Source organism: Crocuta crocuta, unplaced genomic scaffold (assembly GCF_008692635.1).
Source record: "Crocuta crocuta isolate KB4526 unplaced genomic scaffold, BGI_CrCroc_1.0 scaffold188, whole genome shotgun sequence".
Lineage (NCBI taxonomy): Eukaryota > Metazoa > Chordata > Mammalia > Carnivora > Hyaenidae > Crocuta > Crocuta crocuta.
The window spans coordinates 3,155,079-3,169,321 of record NW_027532599.1 but is presented as its reverse complement, the minus strand read 5'-3'; the positions used below and the strand labels follow the sequence as shown (position 1 = coordinate 3,169,321).

Genomic DNA, 14,243 nt, shown 5'->3' with positions numbered 1-14,243 from the left:
ACATTTGACCTTTGTTCAACAGATATTTCAAACAGTATGGGAGGCACTGCTTTTAATTTGGGTTCTGTATTATGTGTGGACTGACGTTAGGGGTAAAAAAAAATCAATACATGCCATTAAATAAAGAAGCGTGTAGTCTCAAACATTCCACAGATAGAAGTTCCATTTGAAAATAAGATTCTTCTGTGATACTTTTCCAGATAATTAGTTTTGGTCAAAATTAGAAATAGCCCCTTTTATATTGTGTTCAATGGGGGAAAAAAGGAAAGGAAGTACAATATGTGACAATTTATAAATGTTTTATAATTGCAACAAATTCCTGCTAGATGAAGACGTAAGATTGAGAGGTAATGCCTTTTGAATACGGCTCTGTGTTCTGCAATATCTAATGAAATGAAATGCAAAATTGAATGTAAAATCAGAGCCATATGCTTAAGTGGAAATGACTCCCGAGAGGAAATCTGCAAAGTTTGAAACACGTGGTTGCCACTCTTTAAGTCATACGTATGAGGACCATATCAGCCTTATTAATTAAAATGTGAGTTAGTTTCATGGAATATTATTATAGATTGTGGTAGAGTTGCTATATTCAGATTGTGGAATCTTATACAGCTATCGAAAAATAATCAAGACTTAGACTTACTAATCTGGTGGAGATTCATGATATATTGTCAAGTGAGAAAATATATTGCATGTATATGTATATAGCTTGGTCCCAGTTTTGTGAAACCAAATCATCACTATGTCTCTTTTTCTCTCTGCCTGTCTGTTTTTGGTTGCTAGATATTGTGTACACAGAGGAGCTGAAGAAAGCATGCCAGGCTGCTAATGCCGGTTACCTCAGGAGGAGGTAGACATACTATGGAGGGACAGATACTAACTTGTTCTTCATGTGCCTTTGGATTACTGTACTATTTATGAAGAGATACATTATTTTTATTGTTAAAAATGACTAAAGTCAATAATAAGGATACAGCCAATCAGAAGTGTCGCTCAATTTTATAGTAGTAACTGGGCATTCCTATGTCACCCAATCTGTAAATGACACTTCAGGGTGAGTTGCATTTCCTTTCATGTTTTTTTTTTTCCTTACCATGTGATGCATCAGGAGACATTTCTGGAACTGCTGGCCTCAAGGGCATGGGAAGCAATGAAGCAATAACTATGCTGGTCCATGTTTCTCCCTTGCCTTTAGTAAGCTTAGGGCAAACAAGGCTGCAAGCTATGAATGATCAATTGTGCTGTGGCCCTTTTCCTCTTTTCTGTGCTAGCGCCGTGGACAGAGCTGTTCATTAGGCAGGAAGCAGAATTTGTCCCGCTCGCTGCGTCCTGCACCAGACCTTTCAGACCAGTAAAAATATACAGATAAATCCGGCTTAAACAAATTCCCTTCTAAGTGCAGAGTTTGGCAGAAAGAATGTTGTATCTGTGTCTTCTAGTCTAACAATCTACTAATTGTGTTCTAGTAACAGAGAATTTCTGTAAAATTTTTGAAACAGGTGGAAATATTCTTCTATATAAAGGTTCATTCAACTCTGATTTATCAGATATTCAATATCAGCCTGGTATTGCTAAGTGATGGCATTTTAATTAATTAGTTAATTAATTAGCGGAACAGAGAGCGAGGTCTGCTGTAATTAAATTCCTAAGTAAGTTAGTAGTTTCCACTTGTTTTATTCCTTCTCCGATTTTCACTTTCCTTAGTTTCCAAATAAGAGAATAGACTAAATCACAGGTGCTCAACCCTGGCTACACATGTGGATCCTATCGGAAGCTTCTGGAAATGCTCAGATGCCCAGGGCCCACTCCAGACCAACACATCTGAGTGAGGGAGACATCTAGGTATACAGTTTAAACATCTCCTTGGTGATGACAGTGTACAATTAGGACAAAGAGCTAGGGGAACAGATGATTTATGGCTCTTTCTCTTTTTGTAACACGATATAGCTGTGAGGTATTAATTATGATAGCTACCTTACAGAGCTGTATGACTAAATATTATTGTGTCCCTACATAGTAATTTCAGTAGCATGCATGTATAGACCCTGTCTTGAGCCTATGTAGTCTGGCACACTGGTCTGGCACACACTTTGCAGTCTTCCTGTGTAGATTTCTTCCATTTTCTTTTTTTTTTAAGTTTATTTACTTATTTTTATAGGGAGAGAGAGCACAAGTGGTGAAGGAACAGAGAGAGAGGGGAGAAAGAGAGAATCCCAAGCAGGCTCCACACTGTCAGTGCAGAGCCCAGTGCGGGACTTGAACTCATGAACCATGAGATCATGACCTGAGCCCAAATCAAGAGTCAGACGCTTAACTGACTGAGCTACCCAGGTGCCCCAGATTTCTTTCATTTTCTAATGCAACACATCAGGAAGATCTCTCTGATATTTCTCTACAGTCTAGGAATGGGCCCCCTAATGTAGTTTTCCAAGTCAACTGTGTCCTTTAAAGACTTTCAGTTATTGTTATCATTTTTAAAATGTATTTTGGTTTTAGACATTTCTAATTCTGGAAGCTCTTAAAACCAAGACTGCATCTGGGATCCATTCAGCAAGAATTTGTTGAAGGCATGTTGGATACCAAACTGTGACCCAAATTCTAGGGATATGAGGAAGACATGACTCTTGCCTTTTTTGAATGTACCCTCTAATCAGAGAGGCAGATATGCACACAATGGAATTATAATATCAGATAGCCAGGACTGAAAAACAGATGCCTGGTGCTGTGCAAGAAACAGAATGGACAAATAAAACTACGAGCTGGTCAGGCACGGAGGAAGAGGGTGGATGAGCTTCGAGCTGAATCTTGAAGGATAGGCAGAAAGTTGGGAGAATGATGGAGGAGAAGGCGATGCAGGGTCAAGGTAACTTCATGTGCTAAACTTGGAATCTTATCCTGTAAATACTGAAATATCTTATACTGGGTGAGTATATGTGTGCAGTGTTGGCTAGTGTGTTGAGTGGAGGGAAGGGGGGCTGTCATGGGAAGTTAAGGGGTGGAGAGTGGATAGATTGATTATGTGCCTTGGTAGGACATTTTATCTGAATAGTTAGGGTTTTAATATTTATTTATTTTTGAGAGAAGGAGAGACAGAACACAAACAAGGGAGGGGCAGAGAGAGGGGGAGACACAGAATTCCAAGTAGGCTACAGGTTCTGAGCTGTAAGCCCAGAGCCTGACGCCAGGCTCAAACCGATGAACCATGAGAACATGATCAGAGCTGAAATTGGATGCTTAACTGACTGAGCCAACAGGCTCCCCTGAATCCCTAGGGTTTTAAAGCAGTGAAGTGTTGGACTGATTTCTAAAGCCAATTCTGGTTACAACATGGGACATGCTTTGAAAGGAAGATGGGAGAACAAAACTAGGTGGGGATATCGTTTGTTAAATGGTTACAGGCCCAAATGAGAAATTATTAATTTGTGTATGGCTTGACATATAGATTTTGACTAAATATTTTGACAAGCAATGTTTTCCTGTTTCTTAAAAATATTTTAAATATTTAAAAAATATGTTCTGTTACTCTTAAGACTAAGTAAGCTATCTTAAGAGCAACCGACATATGGAACATAGCCCCTCAGCGATAATGAGCTGAAACTTTTACCGTCTCCCTGCATTTATTATGCTCCTAGTTTTATCTGGAAATACTCTCATAACTGTAGAAAAATAATTGCATGAATATAGTCACCCTTCCAGCAAGTTAATTTTGAATCATCCAAAGAACAGAATATTTTATTCACTGAGACATTTCATATAAAACTTGAAAAGGATGCATGATGGTGTATAGTAGCCCAACCATTGACCTGGGAACTGAAATATGGATTCTTATAATAGGACCAACATTAATTGGCTCTGTGACAGTAGATACACCTTTTTTTTTTACCTCATTATAGTTACTTTATCGCCTTCACTTCCAGATTCAAAATTTTCTGTATCCAATGTAGCCACACACACACACACACACACACACACACACACACACCCCGCCCCCCACCGGCCCTTCTTGTAACTACTTTTTGCCACACTACTCTTACTCCCTGTGACCTAAGAATCTCCAAACACAGAATATAAAGTTTGGAAGTAGGATATCTCTTCTCATTTCTATCCTTATAAACCAAAACTCATCTCAGCATCCAGTCTTTCTTCAGTTATTTCAGTCTCAGAGAAATTACTCCAAAGTGAATCATTCGATTTTTGGTAATTCTTACTCACTCTTCTCAGAATGTGTGATCTATCAATTTTTAACTTTCTCTTTCTTTTTATCAATTAAGAAAGACTGAATTATGTAATGGTAGCAAACAACCCCAACCTATCATTGATTTAGGACAAAAAAATTGTTTTTTCCCCCACAACCTATGTACATCTTATTTTGTTTTTTTTAATGTTTATTTTTGAGAGAGAGAGAGAATCTCAAGCACAGAGATTCTCTCACTGCTGATGCAGAGCCTGATATGGGGCTCAGACTCACAAACTGTGAGTTCATAACCTGAGCTGAAATCAAGAGTCAGAGGCTTAATCCACTGAACCACACAGGCACCCCCACAACCTATGCACATTTTAGATCTACAGGGGCACTGCTCAGGTTTACCTGCTTTATGCCTCAGAATGACCAAGTAGCCTCCATGTAAAACATTGCCAGTCATTGGGAAGAGGGAAACAGAAGCTGGCCAAACCACATTGGTTCTTAAACCTTAAACTTGGAAGGAACAAACATCACTTCTGCATACATTTACTAGAACTGAGAGCCAAGTCACATACTAAAGCTTCAGAGTGGCTTTGAGCCTGGAATGTTGAGAATTGGGATATTTGGGAACAAGCTAATAACCCCAAACCCTTGTTATCTCCTTCCCTTTCATACACAAATCTTTTCAAATCTCTTGCATATTCAAACAGACAAACATATACTCAACCCAAACTCCCTTCATGTTCGTCTTTGGGACCTATAGTTTCTCACTCTCTCTTTAATACTCATCATACTGCAAACCTGAAGTCTATTAACCCATTTCAGATGCTTTAAATATTGTATTAGCTTGCTAGGGCTGCCATAACAAAATGCCACAGACCACGTGGCTTAAACAACAGATATCAGTTCTGGAAGCTAGAAGCCCAAGGTCAAGACATTGGCAGGTTTGGGTTCTCCTGAGGTTTTTCTCTTTGGCTTGTAGATGGCCACCTTCTCGCATGTCCTCACATGGCCTTCCCTCTGTTCACATGCACTGCTAGCATCTCTTCTTGTCATTAGGACACTAGCCATATTGGGTTAGGAGCTATGCGTATGTCTCATTTGAGCCTATGTACCTTTTAAGGGCCTTGTCTCAACATACGAATTTTTGAGCGACCCCATATAGAGGACATTTTCATTACTTTAAGTAACCTCTCATAGTAGCATTTTAAACCATGGAGAATCTCTCTAGGTTCAAATTCCTTTACTTTTGAATGTTCACAGCTTTTATCGTTGGTGATTTTCTTCCTTTGCTCTTTCTACTGCTGAGTTCATTTGACTTTTTCTGACTCTGTGCTATTTGCCTGAGAGATTTCATCCACATTCTTGACTTTGGTCACCACTTCTGTAGATAATGCCTCTCACATCACGTGTCCAATTCCCTGGCTCCAAGGTTGCATATCCAACAGCACACATCCATGGTATTCATGGTTCTTGGATCAGTAGCCTTAGCATCATCTGAGTGTTTCTTTGAAGTGTAGAATCTTGGGCTGCACCTCAGAACTACTGAACTGAACCTGCATTTTGGAAGGATCCTCAGATGGTGTTACACATAGTAAGTCTGAAAGTAGCATTCTACTTGATTTCTCTTTCTGTTCATCCCAAAGAAATTATAAACCAAACATGTTGAGAATAGAATTAATTATTAATTAGTTTTAACCTGTTCATTAATTTATTACTAAAGACTGACCTTACTTCACAACTGTTTTAAGATCTATACTGGTGAACAAAACGTACTAAAAAAACTCCCTGCCTGCCTGAATCTTTTATTCTAGACTGGGAGACAGATGAGAAACAAGAAAGCATAGTAAATAAGTACATGGCGTACTAGAATAGAAAGTGATATGCACCATAGAAAGATGAAAATATTGAGCAGGAGAAAGCAATTCTACGTATAGTGTGGGAGGTTGAAAGAGTTGTATTCTCCTTCCTTTCCTTCTTAATGTAGTGAATAACACTGAGATAATAATCATCCCCTCAGTCACCTCAGGAGAGTTGAAAAAGACAATTCGAAGTTATAACTTTTACAGTAACTGTCAATTCTAGATTCTTAATGTCTTTCAATTCTATCACTTTTCATGGTGCTCACTGACAGATGTTTTTTCCACACCTTCACATTTTCTCCCCCTGAGTCTTGGTTATAGTCCCCTAAGTGACCTCACTGACTTTCTACCTATTTACATGATTCTGTCACGATGCCATCACCGGCTTGCTGGAAAACTTTTAATGGCTTCCTCTGACTTCTGAACAAAATAGAAACACTTTTTGATGATCAATAAGGCTTATTACAAATTGGCCTCTTTCTACCTTTTAACCGTAATTTCCATAAGCCTATTTCCTACTAGTTAAACTTCATATGAGTATCTGAACACACAATATTCTCTTTCCTCTTTACCTCTGCTTATTGTTTTGTTGTTGTTGTTTGCTTCTACCACCTTCCCCTTTTTTGGGCATGAAACACTAAAGTATTATCTTGTTTGTACATTTCCCCTGATTCCTTCTCTGTCTTCACATGTGGCACTATTAACACTGTGGTATTATTGTGGAATTTCACCAGAAAATGTACTCTTAGCAGGTAGGGACTGTCTTAGTTAGCTATGGTACCAACACTGAGCTTGGGAATCAATAGTGTTTAGTAGTTTGTGACAAATAACTGGTAGTTGCTGGTGTATAGAATGAGTGGAAGTCTACAATGTGCTGCTTTCAGAGGGAACACATGCAAAGGCATGAAGGTGTGTTTGGGGAACAGCAAGTATCTCACTTCTTTGGAAGCCTAAAGTATGGTTTGGGTTGCTGCCGAAATAGAGGTCAGAGAGTGCCTTCTGTGCCTTTCCAAGATGCTGTAGATAATAGAGAACGATTGATGCTTTAAGCAAGTGAGGGACATACTCTGGGGATTATCAGATTTGAATTTGAAGAGGCGGCTCTTGGAGGATGAGAGGTGATTGTTAAGGAAGAGATTAAAGATATGTCATTCTAGTGCTGTCGTTCCAGAGAGATGATAGGGACTTCAGCTGAGGCTGTGAGAGTAACATTGGGAAAGAGGACTGGAAAAAGAAGAGGTAAAGCTTTTCCCAGGATGATCTATTGGTTGTGAAGGCACCATTCACTAAGATTGAGGAGGAGGTTTGAGGCAGATAAGAAATATCTATTCAGTTTTGTACCATCAATGTGGAGATCTCAACATTCCAGCTGTTTTGCCAGGCCTCGTCATTTCTAGAAGACTCTTTGATTCCAAACAGGTGGTTATTTATAGTGAACAGAATTCAGGACAGGACTCACACACCTTTCCACTTATTAAACCCCATCTCTCTAGGAAAGAATCAGTTGTCTTCATGAATTATGTTTTAGTAGCTGCAACATGAGACTTGGTATTTGTTCATGCATTCCAGTTAGTAGGAATATGGCCCTCCTGGGGAAACTTATTTTCTAGTAGAGGAAACCAACTTAAAGCATAAATAAGTATAAATAAGTAGATACTGTGCTAGTTAGAAAATATAGCATACTTTTTATTTGGGTTGAGCATAAGTTAGAAGTGAGTCAGATTTATGTTTCTGCAGTCATTTTTTTAAAATCACTTTCCTGATGAAGTGTTGCTAAAAATCTGGTTAAATACTCACCAAACACTTGCTGTGGGAAATTCTGATCTCTAGGATATCAGATGTTACATATTCGAAAATGACATTTATCCTGCCTATGGATTAGTAATTATTTAAAACTCCAGCCATTTCCACAAACAGTTCTTTGAAAACAAGAAAGAGAGAAAATTGTGAAATTAATAAAACTGAACATCAGGGGGCACTTGTGTGGCTTAGTCAGTTAAGTGTCCAACTCTTGATTTCAGCTCAGGTTATGATCTCACGGTTCCTGATACTGAGCTCTGTGTTGGACTCTGCACTGATACTGCAGAGCCTGCTTGGGATTCTCTCTCTCCTTCTCTCTTTGCCCCTCCCCAGCTCACACCTTCACTCTCTCATGTGCATGCTCTCTCTCAAAATAAATAAATAAACATTAAAGAAATACAGGTGAGCATCAGTGCTGTCAAAACCACATTTACTTTTAAAAAATGTGGTCATTTCAGCTGTATTTTAGAGCAACTCCTCCTCTTTGATCCCAGTTTTAATGAAATTATTTCAAAATATCAGTGGGGGATGCACTTTCATAATTGCTACATTTTAATTCCTCAACCTGTAGATTTCTGTTTGCTTTTCTTCTCCTGTCCCTGTCTCTTGTCCCTGTCCCAAACGGCATCTCCTCTTTATTAAGCTAGTAGCTTTTCATTTCATTGTCCAAAGCAATAGTTTACATAAAAAAGTTCAAAACTGTAGTTTTTAGTACTTAAGTTTTTTGAAATGCTAAAGCTCAGGTGCCTGGGACATCAAAGCCTTGATTTTAAAACTTGAAATTTTTTAAGTTAAAAGGCAAGCTACTTTTTTGTTCAATTTTCCCTTCCCATAATTGATGGAGGAAAGAGATGTTCTTCCTATGAGAGGAAAAAAACTTAATGTTTTAAATACTATACCTTCCAACAACTTTTATTTTCATGCTTTTGAAATATGGTACATATCTTTTTTCATACTTAGTAAAGACATATTATTTTATGATCTTATACACTAAAGAGAAGAACCAGGTAGGAAAATCACCCAAGTTTAATAAACTTTTAATTAGTAAGCAATCAATTAGCTTGTTAAGAGCCTCTGACATTTCTGTATGGATAAGAAAGTAGTTAGTGTCAGTGTGGTTTAGATGCCACAGCTAGTAAGAGCTTTTAGGGATACTGTATACAGTGGGGCGTGTGTGTGTGTGTGTGTGTGTGTGTGTGTGTGTGTGTATTCCTCATGACTCTTGGACTGGAGTTCTATAAAATTCATACCCTGTGAAAACTTTGATTCCAAAGAGTAAATATGAGTACTTACATTCTTTTTTTTAAAGAAGTTTAGTATTTACCTTGATTGTTAGAAAAGTATTGAGAATATGTAACAAATAGCAGTGAATATTTAAAATAAGTTGAATTCTAAGCTTCATCCACAACAAATTATATCATTTATATTGGCATTTGTTGTGGAGTTTTGGTTTTAATTGTTTTCGTTATTTTCCCATTCAGGGAATTTATCAACAGCCTTCGACTGTACAGGACGTTCTACGGAGGCCTGGCTGATGCGCTTTGTGTTAATGAATTAGCCGCTGCCGATGGACAGCCATGTTGGAACGGGGAAGATATAGTGAAAAGGTATTTGATGCGTAATGGTTATGAAAACATAATGGCCTCTTTCATCCCTGCTTTCTTTTCCCAGGTCTTGAATGGACCACCTCAGTTTTAACTTTGCCACAGAGGTTAGAGTATACAACAATTTCATCTCTCTAGTTTGTTAGAAATAAATTTGAATCTTCTTGACATTGTAGAAATGTGATAGCAGTCTGTGGTATTGGACCATTCTCTCTTCCTTCTGCCTTGCTCGGACTTACCAACAATTAAATATTATTTGCCTTCTATCTTGTTTGTCAAGTATCCTATTTTTTTGTTTGTTTAACTTTGTGAGTCTTAGAAAGTGAGGAAATTCAGTAAAATGTGAATGGCTACACAAAGATTCATTGATACATGATTGCGGGTCTCAGCAGCATTAATATGTCCATCTTACAAGTGTCTCGTGTGTGTGTGTGTGTGTTGTGTGTGTGTGTATGTGTGTGTGTGTGTACCTTTGAAAGAATGGGGGTACTTCCATGTGTGTCTGAGGCATTATTTATTTGTGTGTCGTCAGCTGTTCTCAAGCTCAGGCAAAAGTTTTTGCCATTTTTTCCTCATTGTCTAGAATTTCTTTGATATTTTCTTTCCCTTTACTTCCTATAACTGAAGGAAAGTTATAGTTTCCTATAACTTTGTACTGATTGCACTCTGAAGTAATCTCCCGGGTTTAACAAAGTCCTAAATTCCCCCTCTGTAGTATATAACAGTAGTCAATACAACTGGCTGGGAATTGGTCTTTTGATTTTCCAGTGCTGGTGATTATTATAAAAACTAAGCTTGGATTGCATTTGGATTTGAATGTTTTAGTGTATTTTATTTTAAACAATCTTCAAAAAGAAAGATAGGGTGTTAAGCTTTGTGATTTACAAACATGCCTACTCTACATAAAAATAGGTGGTTTAGTTACCACAAGAGTGATAAATTCATTTAAGCTATTATTAGCAGAGCACCTGGGTGGCTCAGTCGGTTAAGTGTCCAATTTTGGCTCAGGTCATGATCTCTCTATTTATGAGTTTGAGCCCCTTCGGGTTCTGCACTGACCCTGAGGAGACTGGTTGGGATTCTGTTTCTTCTCTTCTTCCTCTGCCCTTCCCCAACATGCACTGTTTTTCTCTCTCCAAATAAATAAATAAGCTTAATTTTTTAATTTAAAATATTATTAGCCAATTAAGCTTAACATAACACACATACTGTTATTAAATAAATTTAAATAATGGAAACTGTTTACGTATTTCTGCATAATCATATTTATTACAAAGCTTGTATTCCTGATGGGTTAAATGATTATTTTATAGTTTATATCTGAATATCTCATAGAAATTCTTAGATTGCAAAGAAAAAGATTATTGAAGAGAGGAACATAATTTAATTAATTAATTGGGGGGCATAATTAAATTTAAATAAAGTATTAGACACAGCTAGTGTTCTTTTTTTATTACATCCTTTGGATGTTAGAATGTATTTTTTCAATTTTTATTTCTTGCCTTTACTGAGAGCACTTACAGTATATAGAACTTTGAATTCTTACAGTCTTCATGCCAGTGAAAATTTTGTCCCTTAGATTTAGTAATTAAATTATACTTTTACTTGTGCTTTCTCTTTTCACCTTGTTCAACCTGGAAGTGAGCTCTTTTGTGTGTAATAACAATTTCCTACAAAGACTAGTGAGAATCCCCTGGGGACTAATGAAAGATTTAGTGTACTATATAAGTATATATACTATATTACATTATATTATATCCTCTCTTTCTACAGCTGTGAGAATCCTAGTTTCAGTTTGTTCCATTCTTTCCCACTATTTGGGCCAGGGTTTGTATAATAAGAGATACTGTTGGGGAAATCAATGATTTGGGAACACTTTTTAGAGGGCTAGTATTTTCAACTCAGAGAATATATTTTCTTCTGCATCATGTATTTCTTAAGACTTCATTCATGGTTTAGGAATTTAAAAAAGCTCATTTTTAGCAAGAATTCTCTATAGATAGAGTGTCCACATTTCTGATAAAGAAAGTGATTCTCATTATTCTCTTTTGTTTCCAGATCATTCTCCCCTTCTCTGCATCACCCAGCCTCCTGTCTGTCAGCCACTTCCCAGTGCACTGTTTCACTTCACTCTCCTGAGAACAGCTTGCACATTGCCTTAATCTTTTCCCAAACCTCCCTCCTACCTCATGACCATAACTGCCATTTTCCTCTCCTCGATGATATTTCTTCTGGTCCATTCTAATTTCCTAGGTCTCCCAACCTCCTTCCACTCCTTTTGACTTCCCTGGGATCAGACAAGCCTCCCACACTGGCGCTCTACCACCATCTCCAGGCTGCTTCCAAAATGAACATTTTAAAGCCCTGGTTATTTTCTAGCAGTTGGCCAAGGTTTTACAAGCATCAATCATCTCATTTAATTCTCCTAAAACTCTACCCCCTAATGCTCCGAAGTAAGCTGATTGGGTGGTATCTCTTTTCCATTTGATTCTGAGAAAACTCTCATGTGTACTTGACTTTAAAAATATGTATATCATTTAAATTGTTGTTTTATTTGTGCTTCAGTTAATTCTTGATATAAATATTCTATAGGATTTCTTTTTTCTTCAATGCAAAGTCAATGCTAAAATCTAAATATACATCATATCTTCATATCTAATTGATTAATGACATCTTCGCCATGGAATATTATGTGTTAGCCAAGAATTATGCATATTTATATCTACTAATGTGGATTGATTTCAAAAAATTATTAAAAATAGTTAAAACTATGGGGCGCCTGGGTGGCTCAGTCGGTTGAGTGTCCGACTTCAGCTCAGGTCATGATCCATTTGTGGGTTCGAGCCCGTGTCGGGCTTTGTGCTGATGGCTAGCTCAGAGCCTGGAGCCTGTTTCATATTCTGTATCTCCCTCTCTCTCTGACCCTCCCTGCTCATCCTCTCTTTCTCTCTCTCTCATTCTCTCAAAAATAAATAAAACATTAAAAATTAAAAATAAAAATAAAAAGTTAAAACTAGGCTATTACATATTTTATCAGCAGATCGAAATAAATAACAAAAATAGCAATATTCGTTCTGCATCTAATATTTCTGGATAGTTACATGAAATACACTTAAAAAGTACTGGGGAGGGCTTTTGTTTTTTATTTTCCTTGTATTTATTTATGTTTAGTGAGAAAACATGTTGTAGTCATGTTAGAATTATGGGCTGTTATTATTTCCTTTTTTATAATTATTTTTTAAAGTGAAAGGGCTATTTTCACATTCCATTTCTAACTAATCTGGCTTTTCATAGTAATTTTGTGATATAGTTTTGTCAAAGCTTAATGGAAATGGTTAAATACTGAACTAGTGAATTTATCTAAGAAGACTTCAATATAAAATTAAGTCCTGATGAACGTTGCAATCTTGAATTATTAGGTCCTTTCTCCTTAAGACCAAAGGAAGTGTAACAGCGTTCACTGTATGAAAGCATTAAGATCCTCAAATAAAATACTCATTTTGGAGATGTGCACTTGGTGGAGATAAATAATGCCATTGAATTTTGAAGAAATGAATTATCCAGTGAATATATACCACATTTAGGGATGATAGCAGTTTTTCCTTTCTTATGGTGGATTATAAAACTCATCAACTTCATTCTAAAGAAATTATGCCAAACGCATCAATAGGATAAATTGATGGCCAAGATTGAGTCTATCATTCAATATAAGAGCAAAGTGATTATTTTGGCAAGACTTCTTCTCCTGACGGCATTTTTAAGGAGATGATTGATAAGAATATTTATGTGCACAGACATACTGTCTCAAAAACTAGGGGAGCCATACTGATTTGTTCATATTATGACAGTCCTATAAAATGGGGTGAAATCAGGTTTGTGCCCATCAAAAGAGGTGGAATTCTTTTGTGACTGTAGATGAAAGTATCTCAAATATCTGTAAGATATGAGGAGTGTTTAATTTGTGAAGCAAGATCTATTTTAATTCAAATGATATTAAAGACTGCATGGATACCATACACTACACTGCAATATTGAGGTCAGCAGTTCAAGGAATTTCTGGTTTAAGATGAAAATATGTTGCTGAATTCCACAGTCTCTATCTCTTGAAGTCCCTCTTATCTCTCCCTCCTGTCTCTTTATCATGAAACAAAATTGTTCTCTGAAAGGCTTGTCAGTCCTGTTCTCAGAGCTCTGTTCTCAGTTCTCTGTGATTACAAATTGATTGTTTGATGGTTTGCACTAGTCTTTCAGAGTATTGAAGTGCATGTGACAGCTACTTAATTACCAGGGCTCCCTTTTCCCTTCTGATTAATAGACGGATAATTCAGTTACTCTCCCTCAGTCTCTAGGAATTTATGACCTGAACAACTCTCAAACTAGCCAGTAGCTGTGAGGTATCCAAGCAAAATGAATAATCCACATGATTTCTACTTCATCTTGAATTAGTTATTGTTCCTTAATGCTTCCTTCATAATTCAGTGTTTTCCTTTCAAACTCTTTTTATAAGGTTTCTCTTCTCAACATAATTGAATTTTTTAAAAGAATCAGACTTGGAAGTCTCTGAGACTTTATACTTACCTATTATCAGAGTCCCATACAGTGACATATTTCCTTATATTTATTTATTTTATTTATTTTAAGTTTAAAAACTTAAAAAATGATTTTATTTTCATTGTGTGTAAATATAATATTTTTACCTGTTTTTTATTTACATTATCTATCTGAAAAGTTACTTCATCTTCAATCTTCCTTCTCCTTCCTGACCTTGCAGCATTCACTAAATTTTATTTATCT

The 14,243-nt window shown here is 36.8% G+C and overlaps 1 protein-coding gene across 1 annotated transcript in view; it reads left to right on the top strand.

Moving 5' to 3' along the window:
- Positions 1-14,243, top strand: part of GPC5 (glypican 5) — a 1,368,124-nt gene that overhangs the window by 278,873 nt on the left and 1,075,008 nt on the right. Inside the window, exon 5 of the mRNA XM_077780101.1 lies at positions 9,327-9,452. Within this exon, the coding sequence (XP_077636227.1) occupies positions 9,327-9,452 (126 nt within the window). The remainder of the gene's footprint in view (positions 1-9,326; positions 9,453-14,243) is intronic.